The 12,914-nt window shown below is 39.6% G+C and overlaps 1 protein-coding gene and 1 long non-coding RNA gene across 7 annotated transcripts in view; both read left to right on the top strand.

Annotated features, from left to right (window-relative positions):
* Nucleotides 1–9,737, top strand: part of nedd4l (NEDD4 like E3 ubiquitin protein ligase) — a 41,441-nt gene extending 31,704 nt beyond the window's left edge. For all 6 annotated transcript variants that reach the window (XM_026173583.1, XM_026173582.1, XM_026173581.1 and 3 more), the window contains 14 exons: nucleotides 795–849; nucleotides 2,148–2,206; nucleotides 2,532–2,597; nucleotides 2,759–2,988; nucleotides 3,684–3,805; nucleotides 3,979–4,049; nucleotides 4,245–4,340; nucleotides 4,462–4,535; nucleotides 4,637–4,697; nucleotides 5,094–5,153; nucleotides 5,456–5,563; nucleotides 6,288–6,384; nucleotides 6,783–6,855; nucleotides 7,818–9,737. In XM_026173583.1, coding sequence (XP_026029368.1) covers nucleotides 795–849; nucleotides 2,148–2,206; nucleotides 2,532–2,597; nucleotides 2,759–2,988; nucleotides 3,684–3,805; nucleotides 3,979–4,049; nucleotides 4,245–4,340; nucleotides 4,462–4,535; nucleotides 4,637–4,697; nucleotides 5,094–5,153; nucleotides 5,456–5,563; nucleotides 6,288–6,384; nucleotides 6,783–6,855; nucleotides 7,818–7,920 — 1,275 coding nt within the window. In that variant the 3' untranslated portion in view covers nucleotides 7,921–9,737. The remainder of the gene's footprint in view (nucleotides 1–794; nucleotides 850–2,147; nucleotides 2,207–2,531; nucleotides 2,598–2,758; nucleotides 2,989–3,683; nucleotides 3,806–3,978; nucleotides 4,050–4,244; nucleotides 4,341–4,461; nucleotides 4,536–4,636; nucleotides 4,698–5,093; nucleotides 5,154–5,455; nucleotides 5,564–6,287; nucleotides 6,385–6,782; nucleotides 6,856–7,817) is intronic.
* Nucleotides 9,738–10,351: 614 nt separating this feature from the next.
* LOC113025628 (uncharacterized) lies at nucleotides 10,352–12,665 on the top strand. The gene is made up of 2 exons (XR_003272822.1): nucleotides 10,352–11,628; nucleotides 12,131–12,665. It is a non-coding gene; the product is annotated as an uncharacterized LOC113025628 (long non-coding RNA).
* Nucleotides 12,666–12,914: the final 249 nt, after the last annotated feature.

Below are 12,914 nucleotides of genomic sequence, written 5' to 3'. Positions count from 1 at the left end.
GTGTTTAACATTTGGAGCTCCCCATCATTGTCCTTGGATCTCTCAGTCTGTATCAATGTCTGAGAAACGGTTAACACTAGATGGATTTCCCAGGCATTTGTTGGAGTTGGACTGACTGAAGGAGTGAGACTAGAGTACATAATGGGAGTAAAACAATGAGGGAGGGAGGTTTCAAAGGAAACACAAGGAGCTATATATATATATATATATAAATACATATATATCAGAGGAAGGAATTGGCTGTATGCTGCATGTATTCTCAGTTTTTTCAGCCTGGTCTCCACTCATGCAGCAGCAGCATACTTACACATATACCGTACGTCTTGTAGCTACACCTTGTTCAACAGATTGAACTGTGCCTTTCCCCCCACCCCTTTACACTCAGTCTACTGTAATGTTTTTATTTGCTTGATTGCTGGTGCCGTACGAGTGTGTGTGGCCTGTGACACTGTACTGAGTGGTCACTGTGTCAGTCGTGATATACTGGTTTGAACTCATAGTGGTGATTTAACCTTTATGTTGTGGTCGTATCCCTGCCTTGCTGATGTGCCAGACCGAACTCAAATAAGGCACAAAATCCTTTCATTTCCTTTGTCGGTGTTTGATTGAGCTTACCTTGCTTGCAGTGCTGGGATGTCATTGTTTGGACCATTTAATGGTCACTGAAGTTCAATTAAACATAAATTTGAAGAAAAGGAAAAATAAATGGATGGATTTAAATTGCTATTTGAGCACGGCCTGTTTATTGGTGCTTTCTAGTAGATTCTTATTCTTCCTCTCTTCTTCTTTTTCAGCCTGGATGGGAAGAAAGAGTTCATACAGACGGACGCACCTTTTACATCGACCACAGTAAGATACCTTTTCCACGCTTGCATTTGGTTATGTGTGCAGTCATGTGAAAAACCAAGTAACACCCTGTTATTCGGTTGCTCATAAAGCCACATTTAGCAGCAAGAAACACGAGGTAGCTATTTTCTGGATGACCTTATCAGTCTCTCGGATTGTTCTGGAGGAATTTTGGCCCACCCTTTTTTATAAAGATTTGCTGCTGTGCTTGGGATTATTGTCCTGATTAAGCCTTAGCTGTCAGACAGATGGCCTGATGTTTGACTCTTGAATACAGTTCATGGCTGGGGAATGACTGCAAAGTAAATTTAAGCTGTGCTAAGATGGTGTGTTTGATTTTTAGCAAATGTGGTCCTGTGAATTATGGCAGAATATCTCCATTTTGATATCTCTACCTGCAGTTCTGGGAATCTGTATTTCCCATTGGGTTACCTTGTGCTGTTACAGTTTAACAGCTGTACTACATTTTGTGTACTTGCCTTCTACTGTACTTTCTTGCTGGATCCAGTTTATGATCATCGCTATGTTACAATGGACTTTTACTAATAACATTCTCTCTGATAGCAGTCAGACTGCACTCTTCTTTAATGCTGGGATGTTTAACTCCTCCGGATACTTTACATCACTTCCCACAAACTGTTTTAGACTACTCAGGAATAGACTTTTCCCTCGATTTGGCTCTCTCATGAAGGCTAAGTTCCAAACTAGCTGTTGGTGTTCACCTGATCTGACTTGAAGACAGTCAAGTATTTCACCTCACCAACTCTGACCTCCATGCCATCCTTTTGTTGAGTTTCATCTAGTCACATCAAGTCTGTTAGTAAATCAGACCTAGTAGATATGTTAGGGCATGGCTTTAGCTTTTGTTGACATCATCATCAAATCCTTTGAATAGTCTATCCCTGCAACACGCCTATTCATGAACTCCGTGAACCCTTTCACTTTGGCTTCAGAACGCACTACAGCACAGAGACTTCTCTCATCAAGATCACAAACAACCTTCTCATTGCTGCAGACTCTGGCTACATCATCATCCTCATTCTCATCATCCTCTCAGCAGCTTTTGACCTGTTTGTTCCTGTGGCAGCAGTAAGGGTGTACTAAGTTTTTTACAGGATAGCATGGAGTCCTATGAAAACCTTCTTTTTCACATTATATTGCTTTTCTGCCATTATTTTTGTTTCTTATTTACTCAAACTGGTTTCAAACATCTGTTTCGTCCCAGTGTCCCTGAACATAATTTCTTAAAGATACAAATGAAATGAAGTGAAATTATGTTCTGTTGTGTTCATTTTATCCAGATACAAAGAACACGCAGTGGGAGGACCCGCGTCTACAGAGTCCAGCCATCACAGGACCCGTGAGTTGTTTCCTCTTACTGCCCCACTTGTTTAGGGAGTCGCTACATACAAATGACAGCTTTTTCTCTTAACATAGCAGTTCTATCTGCCGTGCACTCTCATCAGCCCCGGCCCGTCTGTGCACAGCAGAGATAAATCACTTAGTTGTTGCATTTGTAACATGCTAACCTGGTGTCCTTCTGTGTACCACTTCAGACTTCACTCTCACTGGAAGGTCGCCACCATGTTGCGCTTGTGTTTACACATTTATATCAGGAAACCCAACGAGGAGACTGATAATTTTTTGACTGTTTCTTGACTTCTGTGTTTTGTTTGTCTCTGCAGGCGGTTCCCTACTCCAGAGAATTCAAGCAGAAATATGACTACTTCAGAAAGAAATTAAAGAAACCGGTAAGACTTTCTATCCTGTGTCTCTAGTTTCTGTCTGTGCTACTCTTGCATAATGACACATTGACATTACTTTCTTCTAAAAACTGTCTTGTTTTAGCTGTTTCTATTATTATTATTTCCAACAAAACACATGTTACAGTTTTTACTTTTAACCATTTCAGGCTGACATCCCTAATCGATTTGAGATGAAGCTACACAGGAACAACATCTTTGAAGAGTCTTACCGTCGAATCATGTCATTAAAGAGGCCAGATGTTTTGAAGGCACGTCTATGGATCGAGTTTGAATCGGAGAAAGGATTAGACTACGGCGGTGTGGCCAGAGAGTGGTTTTTCCTCTTATCTAAGGAGATGTTCAATCCTTATTACGGCCTTTTCGAATACTCTGCCACGTAAGTGTCTGCTCGTTTGTGTGCGCCTCCTTTAAGAGCTGCTTTTGAGACTGAAGAAAGGCGTTGAACCCTTGAGAATTCAACAGGATCTCACACACCACTCAGGACATAGTGTTACACAAAGCTAGTCGTAAAGGAACCATTCTTTCTGTTCTGAGCCATGAAAACATCCATCTCTACTCATTTATTGCGTTAGCTGTTGAGGGGCAGTGCTGCCGTGTCATCCCCATGAGACTTGTGAAAGTTTCCTTTTACTTTGATTAGCTTTTCCTCTTATTCAAAAAGCCAACGTCGAACAAGGGTTTCCCACACACAATACGCATTAAGGTGGTCAAAGTGTCTTATGTTGTACCGTCATCAATATTTAATGACTTTGTTCTCACATATTTTTGACATGAGGTACCCAAAGAAAATAAATGGTGACATTTAAGGGCAAAGAATTGAAAGTTTTAAATGGAAAAAGTAGTCTATAGATGTGGTTCAATGAAAAGCTAATAAAACTTTTTGAAATCGCCTTAAAAGATGTCTGTCTCCACTCCACTGTTCCTATTTGTTTGTGTTTTTTGTTTTTTCTTTTCATTGCTTACCTAAATTACTTACTTTGTGCTGTGTATGCTTTTAAACGTCTACTCTTATGATATCGATATTACTGTCTAATCGAATACTTTTTTAAATCTGTGCTCATGTCTTTCCAGGGACAACTACACTCTCCAAATTAATCCCAACTCTGGCCTATGCAATGAGGATCACCTCTCCTATTTCAAGTTCATCGGGCGTGTTGCTGGAATGGCCGTGTTTCATGGAAAGCTGCTGGATGGTAGGCGACTTGATTGTAGAGGATTGCTTTGATATTGCAAAGTTGGCACAGAATTTTAGCTCGGTTAAAGCACTTTGTCACTTGTGTTTTTAAACGTGTTGTAGAATGTAGAAAATAAAAGTGATGTTGATGATTATCATCATGTTTTGGGGTTTTTTTGTGCCTCTTTTCAGGTTTTTTCATCCGACCATTCTATAAGATGATGCTAGGAAAACAGATCTCTCTTAAAGACATGGAGTCTGTGGTAAGGTTTCTTTTGCACTACAGAGCCAGTGACTTTGGATCTGTGAAATATTTATTCTTTGAACTTGCTTTACTAAAATAAATACATATATTTTTGCTTAGCTTTCTTTGGAACAGTTTCACATTGATGAAGTCAAACTCTCCTTTCTCACAAGTGAAGGCCAATGAATTCTTTAATTTTCTTTGTGTCTAATAGGACAGTGAGTACTACAATTCTCTGAAGTGGATTCTGGAGAATGATCCCACTGAACTGGACTTGAGGTTTTGCATTGATGAGGACAATTTTGGGCAGGTGTGCAGGCATCGAAGCAGTCACTTTTAATCAGTTAAAACCTCATTTTAATTTCAGTATACTAATGTTATTGCATATCAGAAGAAAACGCAGCTTCTTTTTTTTTTTTTTTATCCTTCAGACCTACCAGGTTGACTTGAAGCCCAGTGGCTCAGACATGGTGGTCACCAATGACAACAAGAAGGAATACATAGAGTAAGTATTTTGATTTTCATGTCATCCGTTGACTCATATTTATAAACAAAATTGCAATCATCTGCTCATCTACAATAATATATGAATTTTTCCTCCGTCAGTCTGGTCATTCAGTGGAGATTTGTCAATCGGGTCCAGAAGCAGATGAACGCTTTCTTGGAGGTATTTATGTACAGCCATATGCTTACCACTCGAGGGCAATGTGGCCACTGATTTTTAGTTAGTTTACCTAAGCCTTTGGGGTGGCTAAGAGCCCAAGAGGCAGGTCATCTACTAATCGAAAGGTTGGTGGTTTGATCGCTGGCTGCTCCAGTCTGCATGCCTAATATCCTTGGCCAAGATACTAACTCCAAGTATGAATGTGTGTGAATGTTAGCTAGAAAGCACTTACATAAACAAAGCATAGAAAAGTGCTTGTGTGAATGGTTGTTGTATAGAAAAGTGGAAAAGTGCCATATAAGGACCAGTTCATTTTACCATTACTTAGTTTAAGAGTTGAAATTAAATTCTTCTAAACCTGCTTACTTGTTATCATAATTCTTTTTGTTTAATTTTCAGGGCTTCACTGAGCTCATTCAAATAGATCTGATCAAGATCTTTGACGAAAACGAACTGGAGGTATGAATATCTTTCTAGTAAAGCTGAAAGAAAAGTTTGATTCATTAGCCAGTGGGTAAAATTAATTGTTTTTTAAATCAACATACTACTTCTGTGAGAATATTTTATCCTACTCTTAAGCTGCTTTGTCATCTTTAGACTGTCTTAAGTAACCTTGCTTGCTGGGGAAACGTATATTAAACCACTTATTTAAGGCTATAGCTGAAAGATTCGTTAAAATTTCTGTTAAGGGTTTATTTTATGGTAAAATGTGGCACCGGGTGTAAATGCTGTCTTTTTCTTTTGCCTCCGTCTCTCTGTAGCTGCTCATGTGTGGTCTGGGTGACGTTGACGTCAACGACTGGCGACAACACACCGTTTACAAGAATGGCTACTGTCCCAATCATCCCGTCATACAGTGGTTCTGGAAGGTATGCTCATTACTCAGTTACACAGTTCGAGACTCATAACTGGATGCAGCAGAACCATTTAAACTTTGTTAGTCTACGTGTTTCTGGACGTTTCATCATAAAAGCACGTTTCCCTCCATCTGGCCTGCGAGTGGAAGTTGCTGGCCTCGTTTTTGAAGATCAAAGTCTATTTGGAAGAACAGGCTTGTTTGCTCTGATGAAAGTGGTACCTGCCCCTCGTTATCATTTGTCTTGACTTGAGCGTTAACACACTCACACAGCAAACACACACCAGCCACAGAGACTGCTGTGTCGTGTCATCTGATTAAGGGCTTCGACCGCTTCAGTTTCATTTTGTGTCATCACTTTTTCCTTTAATTTTTTTATGTGTTCAAATGTACATTTATAATCTGCATATATTTGTAAGAATACTCGTTGACATAAACCTACCCTCACCGCTTGCCAATTAGTTATTAAACTAGTTGTTAACTAACTGTTAACCCTAAAATGCAGTCCAGCAGTTCTTTGAAGTTCTTTGAAGGTCACAAAGTGAGACCGTCCATGTCCTCATGCCAGAGATCTAAAACTTCATCCCCACTGGAAAACTATATGCAGAAACTTTCCTCAAATATAATTTTGTGTTGAGTTGATGGGAAAGCATTAATAAAGACAGTGTTATTTATTTATTTTTTGATTGAAAAATTTTGTTGACTTTTGGGAAATTGAAACGTTTCTCTCTCGTCAGGTTGTCCTGCTGATGGACGCTGAAAAAAGAATTCGACTCCTCCAGTTTGTCACTGGAACATCACGAGTGCCCATGAATGGTTTTGCTGAGCTTTATGGTACGTGTTTGGTGTTTGTGTGGTGTTTTCTACTTTTGTAGCAGTGTTAGCATATACTCGGCCAAAACAAGATGCAACAAGGTCACAAAAATCCTTTTCTAACAAATTGTGGTCCATTTACCACATTGAGTAAATGTAATTCCATACATAGCAAATCTTGACATCTCTTTCTAAGTTGTAAAAAGTCACATTGATTTGTTTAAAAGAAATCCTTTGTTTTAGATTTATTTGTACAGCTTTACTTGACCCAGTATTTCCATTTTAAACAAAAAACGCATGTTTATGTAAAATGCAGTAAATATCCAAAGGCTTTCCTGCAGCCAAGGTCTTAAAGGGTTTAATTTGTCCTCGTGTGTGCATCAAGAGTGGAATCATAATTGTTTCTCCCGTTGTGCCAGGTTCTAATGGTCCTCAGCTGTTCACCATCGAGCAGTGGGGAACACCAGATAAGTTGCCAAGAGCTCACACATGGTATGTCACTGCTACACACACTCACAGAACAACAAAGCTGAGAGTCTGCAGCTGTGCTAGCAGCTCTGTGAAACTGCACAGTGGTGCTTAGCAAAAAATCGTATATACTTTCAGTGGCAGTCCCAGCAGGCACTTAAAGCTAAACTGACAGGAATCTCAGCTTGGCAGAGTTTTTGTCACATGCAAGGTAAAAGTGTGCAGCTGCTAAAGGTTGTTTACCATGTTATCTTTTTAAAATGTGGGAATGGTACCAGCTAGTGTGAAGACATTCATGTTTTTGCCCCCTGTTGACCAAATTAAACTCTGCAGTAATATTATTGGTTTTGAGTTTGTCGGTCGTCCAGTCCAGTGTTCAGTGTGTGCGGTCTGTGTTCTTCTCTTTAGCATCATGGACTGAATTTGTATTTTTTTTTTTTTTTTGTAGCCACGCAGGAGAACGTATGAGCTAAATCGTACTTTTGAGCTTTTTTCTCAACTACAGTGTAGCACTATTGCCACTGTTTTATATACTGCCATAGTATTTGAAGCCCTTTTGTATGTGAAAGGTTTACACAAGTCTTGTACAGAGGTTCACTGCATATTTGCAGTTCTTCCTATAATCTCATGTGACAGACAGATTGGTGGTGCATCAATGGTCATGTGGAGATTGAACTGGTCTGTCATGGTAAGAAGTGAAGCTGTTGATGTACTGGTCGATCTACGTTCTCAACCTTAACTATGATCGTGAGCTGTGGGGTAGGACTTTAATAATGAGACGGGGTTGGGTTTTCTCTGAATTACTGTAAGATCTTTAACTTACAGTAAAAAGTGCCTCCAGGCAACTATTTGGTGCGATATAAATGAAAATGACTTGAGTGATCACTGTGGATGATATGAAATTGCCACATACAGAACCAAAAAATTTAATTAATTTATTTATTTAAAATGTTACCTTATTTGTTTTACCTGTTTTTCTTTTCCAGTTTTAACCGCTTGGATCTACCCACCTATGAATCATTTGAAGACCTGAGAGAGAAGCTCCTGATGGCCGTCGAGAACGCGCAGGGCTTCGAGGGAGTCGACTAGAACGGCTCCCTCCAACCGCATCCAACCCGCCAACGATAAGACAAAATGAAACGGGGATGTCAAACCAGCTGCTGTAGCAGTTCTGTGCAAGCATGTTGTACTGTAATGCCTGACTGCGAGCCACCTCCACTGCACGGTGGTTCGAGACTGTACAGCGACTTGTCGAGCCAATATGCCTACGTCTTTATATCTTTTCGGTTTGGGTAGGTCCCTCCTTTTAAGGTGCTGGGGAAAGGAAGGGAGTGTCGCACTGTTTCGAATGCTGAATTCTGTTATCCACAGGCATGAGCAATGAATGACGGGAGCTGGCCCCTGATCCGCTGTTTCTTCCCCCTCTACCCTCGTCCTGTGAAAATCTACAGTGCTGGAAAACACCAATGCATTTCAATAGCTCCTTTATGTACACTATAGCACAGTATTTGCACCGTCTTCTACAGAGGGGTGCTTCGCATGGCCTTAATCTGGCTTCTACATGCACTATTTCTCTAAGAAACTGCAACGGCACTATGATCACAACTCTCTCAAATCCTTAGACCAACACCAGATTACCTTAGGAATGCTAGCCAATCACATTTCAGGAAATTGGCCACGCCCCTCCGTAGAGCCTTGTCTGCACTGTGTGATCAGAGATCACCATGCAGCCTTTTTGTAGAATAATGTTTTCTTTTTTTTTCAGGCACTAATAATGATTCAAAGATGGGGGATGAGTTCCCAGAGATGGGAATTTTTTTTTCTCCTTTAAAAAACAAAAAACAAGCAACGTTTTGTCATCATGGAACATGTTTTCTTTTGAACATTTGGTATAACTCTTCCAGGAAAGTACTCTCAGTGTATTTGTACTGATGAACAATTGTTCTTTACTATATATGCCATGGTGTGTGAAGTGAAAATCTGGCTAGTCTGGGAAATGATGAATCCATATCATTTGTTACAGTGATAGCAAATGTGTTTAATGAAACTGTTTTTATTGTAGTGCTTTGAGAGCAGCATGAAACTGTATCTTGTGTTTGCTACGTAATAATTTGGAAGTGTAATTGATCTTGAAGTTGGGGAGGGAAAACTTAAAATTAAGGGGGGGTAGTTTCTCTGAGACGTCACGATTACATTAATATTCTCATGCCTGTTGCTGTTCATAATGCTGTAAATTGTACTTGAGGGGAGATTTAAAAACAATTTTAAGTTCTTTCATGGTTATATGAATTTATGTATGTATTACATTTAACAGAAGTATTACTGATCAACACTAAAATGAAGCTGTGCGTGTGTGTGCGCGTGGATGTTTGAGAGAAAAGCTGTGATCCCCACTGAATATAAAGCAGCACGTTTCTTACAAAGAAAAGAAGTGTTTTCTTTTTTTCTATCTTGTTTCTCTTTTTCTAACACTATTGAACCTAAAGGGCACTTTATAGATCACTCTGAGGTCATGTCGCCTGTTATGTCTCTTGTCATTTACTTGAATGTGATTTCCCCCTCCCCTCCTCTTATTCAAAGCACTCACTTGGTGCAATATGTGGTCTGTAAATCTGGGCTGCTGCTCCAAAAAGTTGACAGAAATGAAGCTGAGCCTTCACGTCTTTTAATATTCTTTTATCTCTTCCTTTGTCCCCTTTCTCTACATTTCCCTCCCTTCTGTTTCTTCCAGTCTATGATCCCAACACTCAGACTGACTCAGTACAGTTTTGCTTTTGTTGTTTTTGTTGTTTGTTTGTTTTTTTTAAACAAATGAGGGTTAATATCATTTTGTTCACAGTTCGCTGACTTCTGCAACTCTTTGTGGTTCATTTAATTTCAGTCAAATAAAAATCAGACTTCTCACACACTGTGTCGTTTAATCATTCGAGATCAGACTTTCCTTAAAAACGAGGTGGAAGAGCCATGAAACGGACACTGTTTACGGTTTCAATAAAGCCCCTTTGGAGAAATCTGCTCAAGTGCATGAGCATCCTGTAAAGTTAGGATAAATCGTCAGCCAAAAACTTTTGGTTGCTTTCTATAGTTGTGCATATGCTTCTTATAAATATGAAAGGTTGGCATCGTATGACTTAAGTCCTCCATAACACCTGCACGACTCCCTTGAAAATGAAAGTTGAGTGAGTGTATTTTTAACATGTATTCAGAGACTTTGTCTAACTTTATTACTGACTGATCGTTCATAGAAATTTGGGTGGATAAAAATGCACCTATATTTTTATTCCCTATTGTATTTTAACTCATTTGTTGACCTTCCTCAAAAATGACTGACCGTCTCTTAAAGTGTATTAGTTCTGCACTTCTGCCAACTTACTTCACTCACAAGTTTTCAGAAATCTTTGTAATCCCAGATGGAGCGCTGCTGCTGCACCTTTTTCCCCACCTACATTCTCCAATTCTAACTATTTAAATTCAATTTCCAGGTATCTATGCTGCTGCTGCTTTTTTTTTTTTTTTTTTTTTACAGAAAATTTGTCTGCATTGACAAATATTTGAAAGTTACTACCATCTTTCTCTGTGTGTGCACGTGGGCGGTAAAGGGACCTCAGTTCATTCACACAGGCAATCTAAGAGTTATCAGCTTCAAGGACGAGCAAATAAAAGCCACCCTGCCAGTCCGGGGACATTTTATCAAGCCCTCCTACCCTCAATCTGGTCACAAACAAACCAAAAGCCAACTTTTCTCCTGTAGCTCCTCCTTATAAACGCTTTCACTCACTTAATAATAAATAAAAATCACAGGTGCTATTGAAACAGGTTTGTTTTGTTCTTGTAGGTACACGAACTTTTAATAGATTTGATTTCAGGCTAAACACTTGTTTCTGAGTGAAACACTGGACCCTTCATGTAAAGCTGTTTTCAGTGTCATACAGGCCTTTGTTTACCTGTCAAATTCATGCACGCTGTTATTCTCAGTTTGGTTAAAAAAAAAAAAAAAAGTATGAATTACATCTAATTACATGTAGGTTTTATATTTCAAAACCTTCAAGCATCCGTTTCAATATAATCTACATTTCTGGCCGTAGTACCAGCCATATCTATAACTCAACTATTGCAGCAAGTTACTTTTTGCTAACTCTTGTGACATTTGAAACTTGTGGGATTCGTGTGGTTTAGCCATTAACTGTTCATTCACCTGGCAGCTATTGCAGATTAAGTTGTGACCCTAGAACTGATGTTTTTGATCATGAATAAACTCTTAGGAACTTTGGTGTTTAAAATTTAGAACATGTGAAACGGCACATGGCATTATGAGTATTTTAGATTCCTACCTCCAACAAAAATAAGAAATTTCATTTCCACCAAACTGCTATCTGTTTGGGAGCAGCACCTGTCTTAAGTTTGTTGTCGCTGAGCTCACAGTGACTTTCAGTGAATCCTGATTAAGGCCCTGAACAGTTGTATTTAAAAAAAAAAAAAAAAAAAGTCTCCCCTCCACCTTCTACCTCTGGTCAGGGTCGATCAATACTTCCCCCGTAGCTTATCACTAATGTGCAACTGGCTGTTTGTCCAAACTCTGCTCTGTCTACATAAAGACTTGGATGGGACAGCCCTGAACCCAAATGCACCACGGATCACTTCACCAACCTGCAGCTGCGGACGCTCTACTGGACTTAAAACTGGCATTAACAAAGCGACACTGGCATGAGCAGGAAGACCGAGAGTAGAAGAGTAACTGCAGGGAAAAGTGCAACTATTAAGTATAAATGAATCTGGAAAGACCTTTTGAAAATTAAGGTGAGTAGACATTTCCCTCCAATAGGTCTGAAGCTTAATGATTGAACGGTTTAAATTGTAAAGAGCTCGGGACCGTCCCCTGTACTGATTCAGCTCAGATGTGTTTAACATTAAAAGTAGACTGAAAACTCATTCAAGCTCATTTGGCATACAGCCTGACCCAGTCTTTAATTTCTTCATTTTAAAGACGTTAAGGCAAACTTGGTAATTGAGTCTCACATGGGTGTCTTTCTTTGTCTCCTTCACACACACAGCTGCAGTCATCCCTACAATCAGTTGGAGGGGGGAGGGGGGGAGGGGGGGGGGGGGGGGAGCGACTAGACTGGACTTTGAACATGCTGAATAAGCCTAGAATATTTACATGACACTATGGCTTTTTTTTTTTTTTTTGGCTTCAACATCTGTTTTGGGTTTGGTTTTTTGGCCAAGTATAAACTGCACAATTCACTTAATCTGGATTTTTCTTTCCTGATTTTGCTCTTTCCCCCCTCTGTTTCACCAGGTCACCCATCAATCACTTTGCACCAACAGCGCCTCTGTCTGCAGAAAACCTTGTCCTCCAGAGCTGTGGAGTGTGACAATGGTGTTTGTTTCCTCTTCGTCAAACGCCATTATCACACTAAATAGCTACAGTGTGAAAAGCCCCTCGACGTACCCCTTCACTTTTGGGTTTAAGTGTTGTTGTGTTTGTGGTGTGTGGGTTTTTTTTTTTTCTGTTTTTTTTTTCTAAATTTTAATCCTCTTATTAAATCTGTTGTACAAACTGTAAAGCAAGACTGTATATCAGCTGTGCCAATGACTCTGTGCACATTACACCAGGGCAGGAGATGGAAATAGACATTTGGTGTGTTTATGCATCATATGTGATGCTGAGCCTCTAAATGTGACCCACTTTCTTTTTGGATTCAAGGTGCTAATTTGCTGCTGGAGACCTTAAAACAGACCTTGGTTTACTACTACTGATGCCAGCTTTGTAAATGTAAAGCTTATTGCACATTTGTCTCTGTTTACCATAAATAAAGTGCTTTTGATCTGTTGCTGACAGATGTTCACATTTCACGGATGCCTTCAAGACCAAGCGGTGAACAAACATACGCAGGAATTTGTATTCCTTCTAGTAATGTTGACTCAACATCTTTCACCTGTCCTACCACGCATATGTGAAAGAAATTAAACATTTGCAACCTGAGTGCGATGCCAGCAATGTGGGTCAGGGTCTGAAAGGTAGACGTGAGGAGTGATCAGAGGCATAATGTATAAAGACTGTTTTAGACTGCAGCTGAATA

Source organism: Astatotilapia calliptera, chromosome 7, assembly GCF_900246225.1.
Source record: "Astatotilapia calliptera chromosome 7, fAstCal1.2, whole genome shotgun sequence".
Lineage (NCBI taxonomy): Eukaryota > Metazoa > Chordata > Actinopteri > Cichliformes > Cichlidae > Astatotilapia > Astatotilapia calliptera.
Note: the sequence above shows the minus strand (reverse complement) of the source record. Positions and strands in the feature narration are given on the sequence as shown.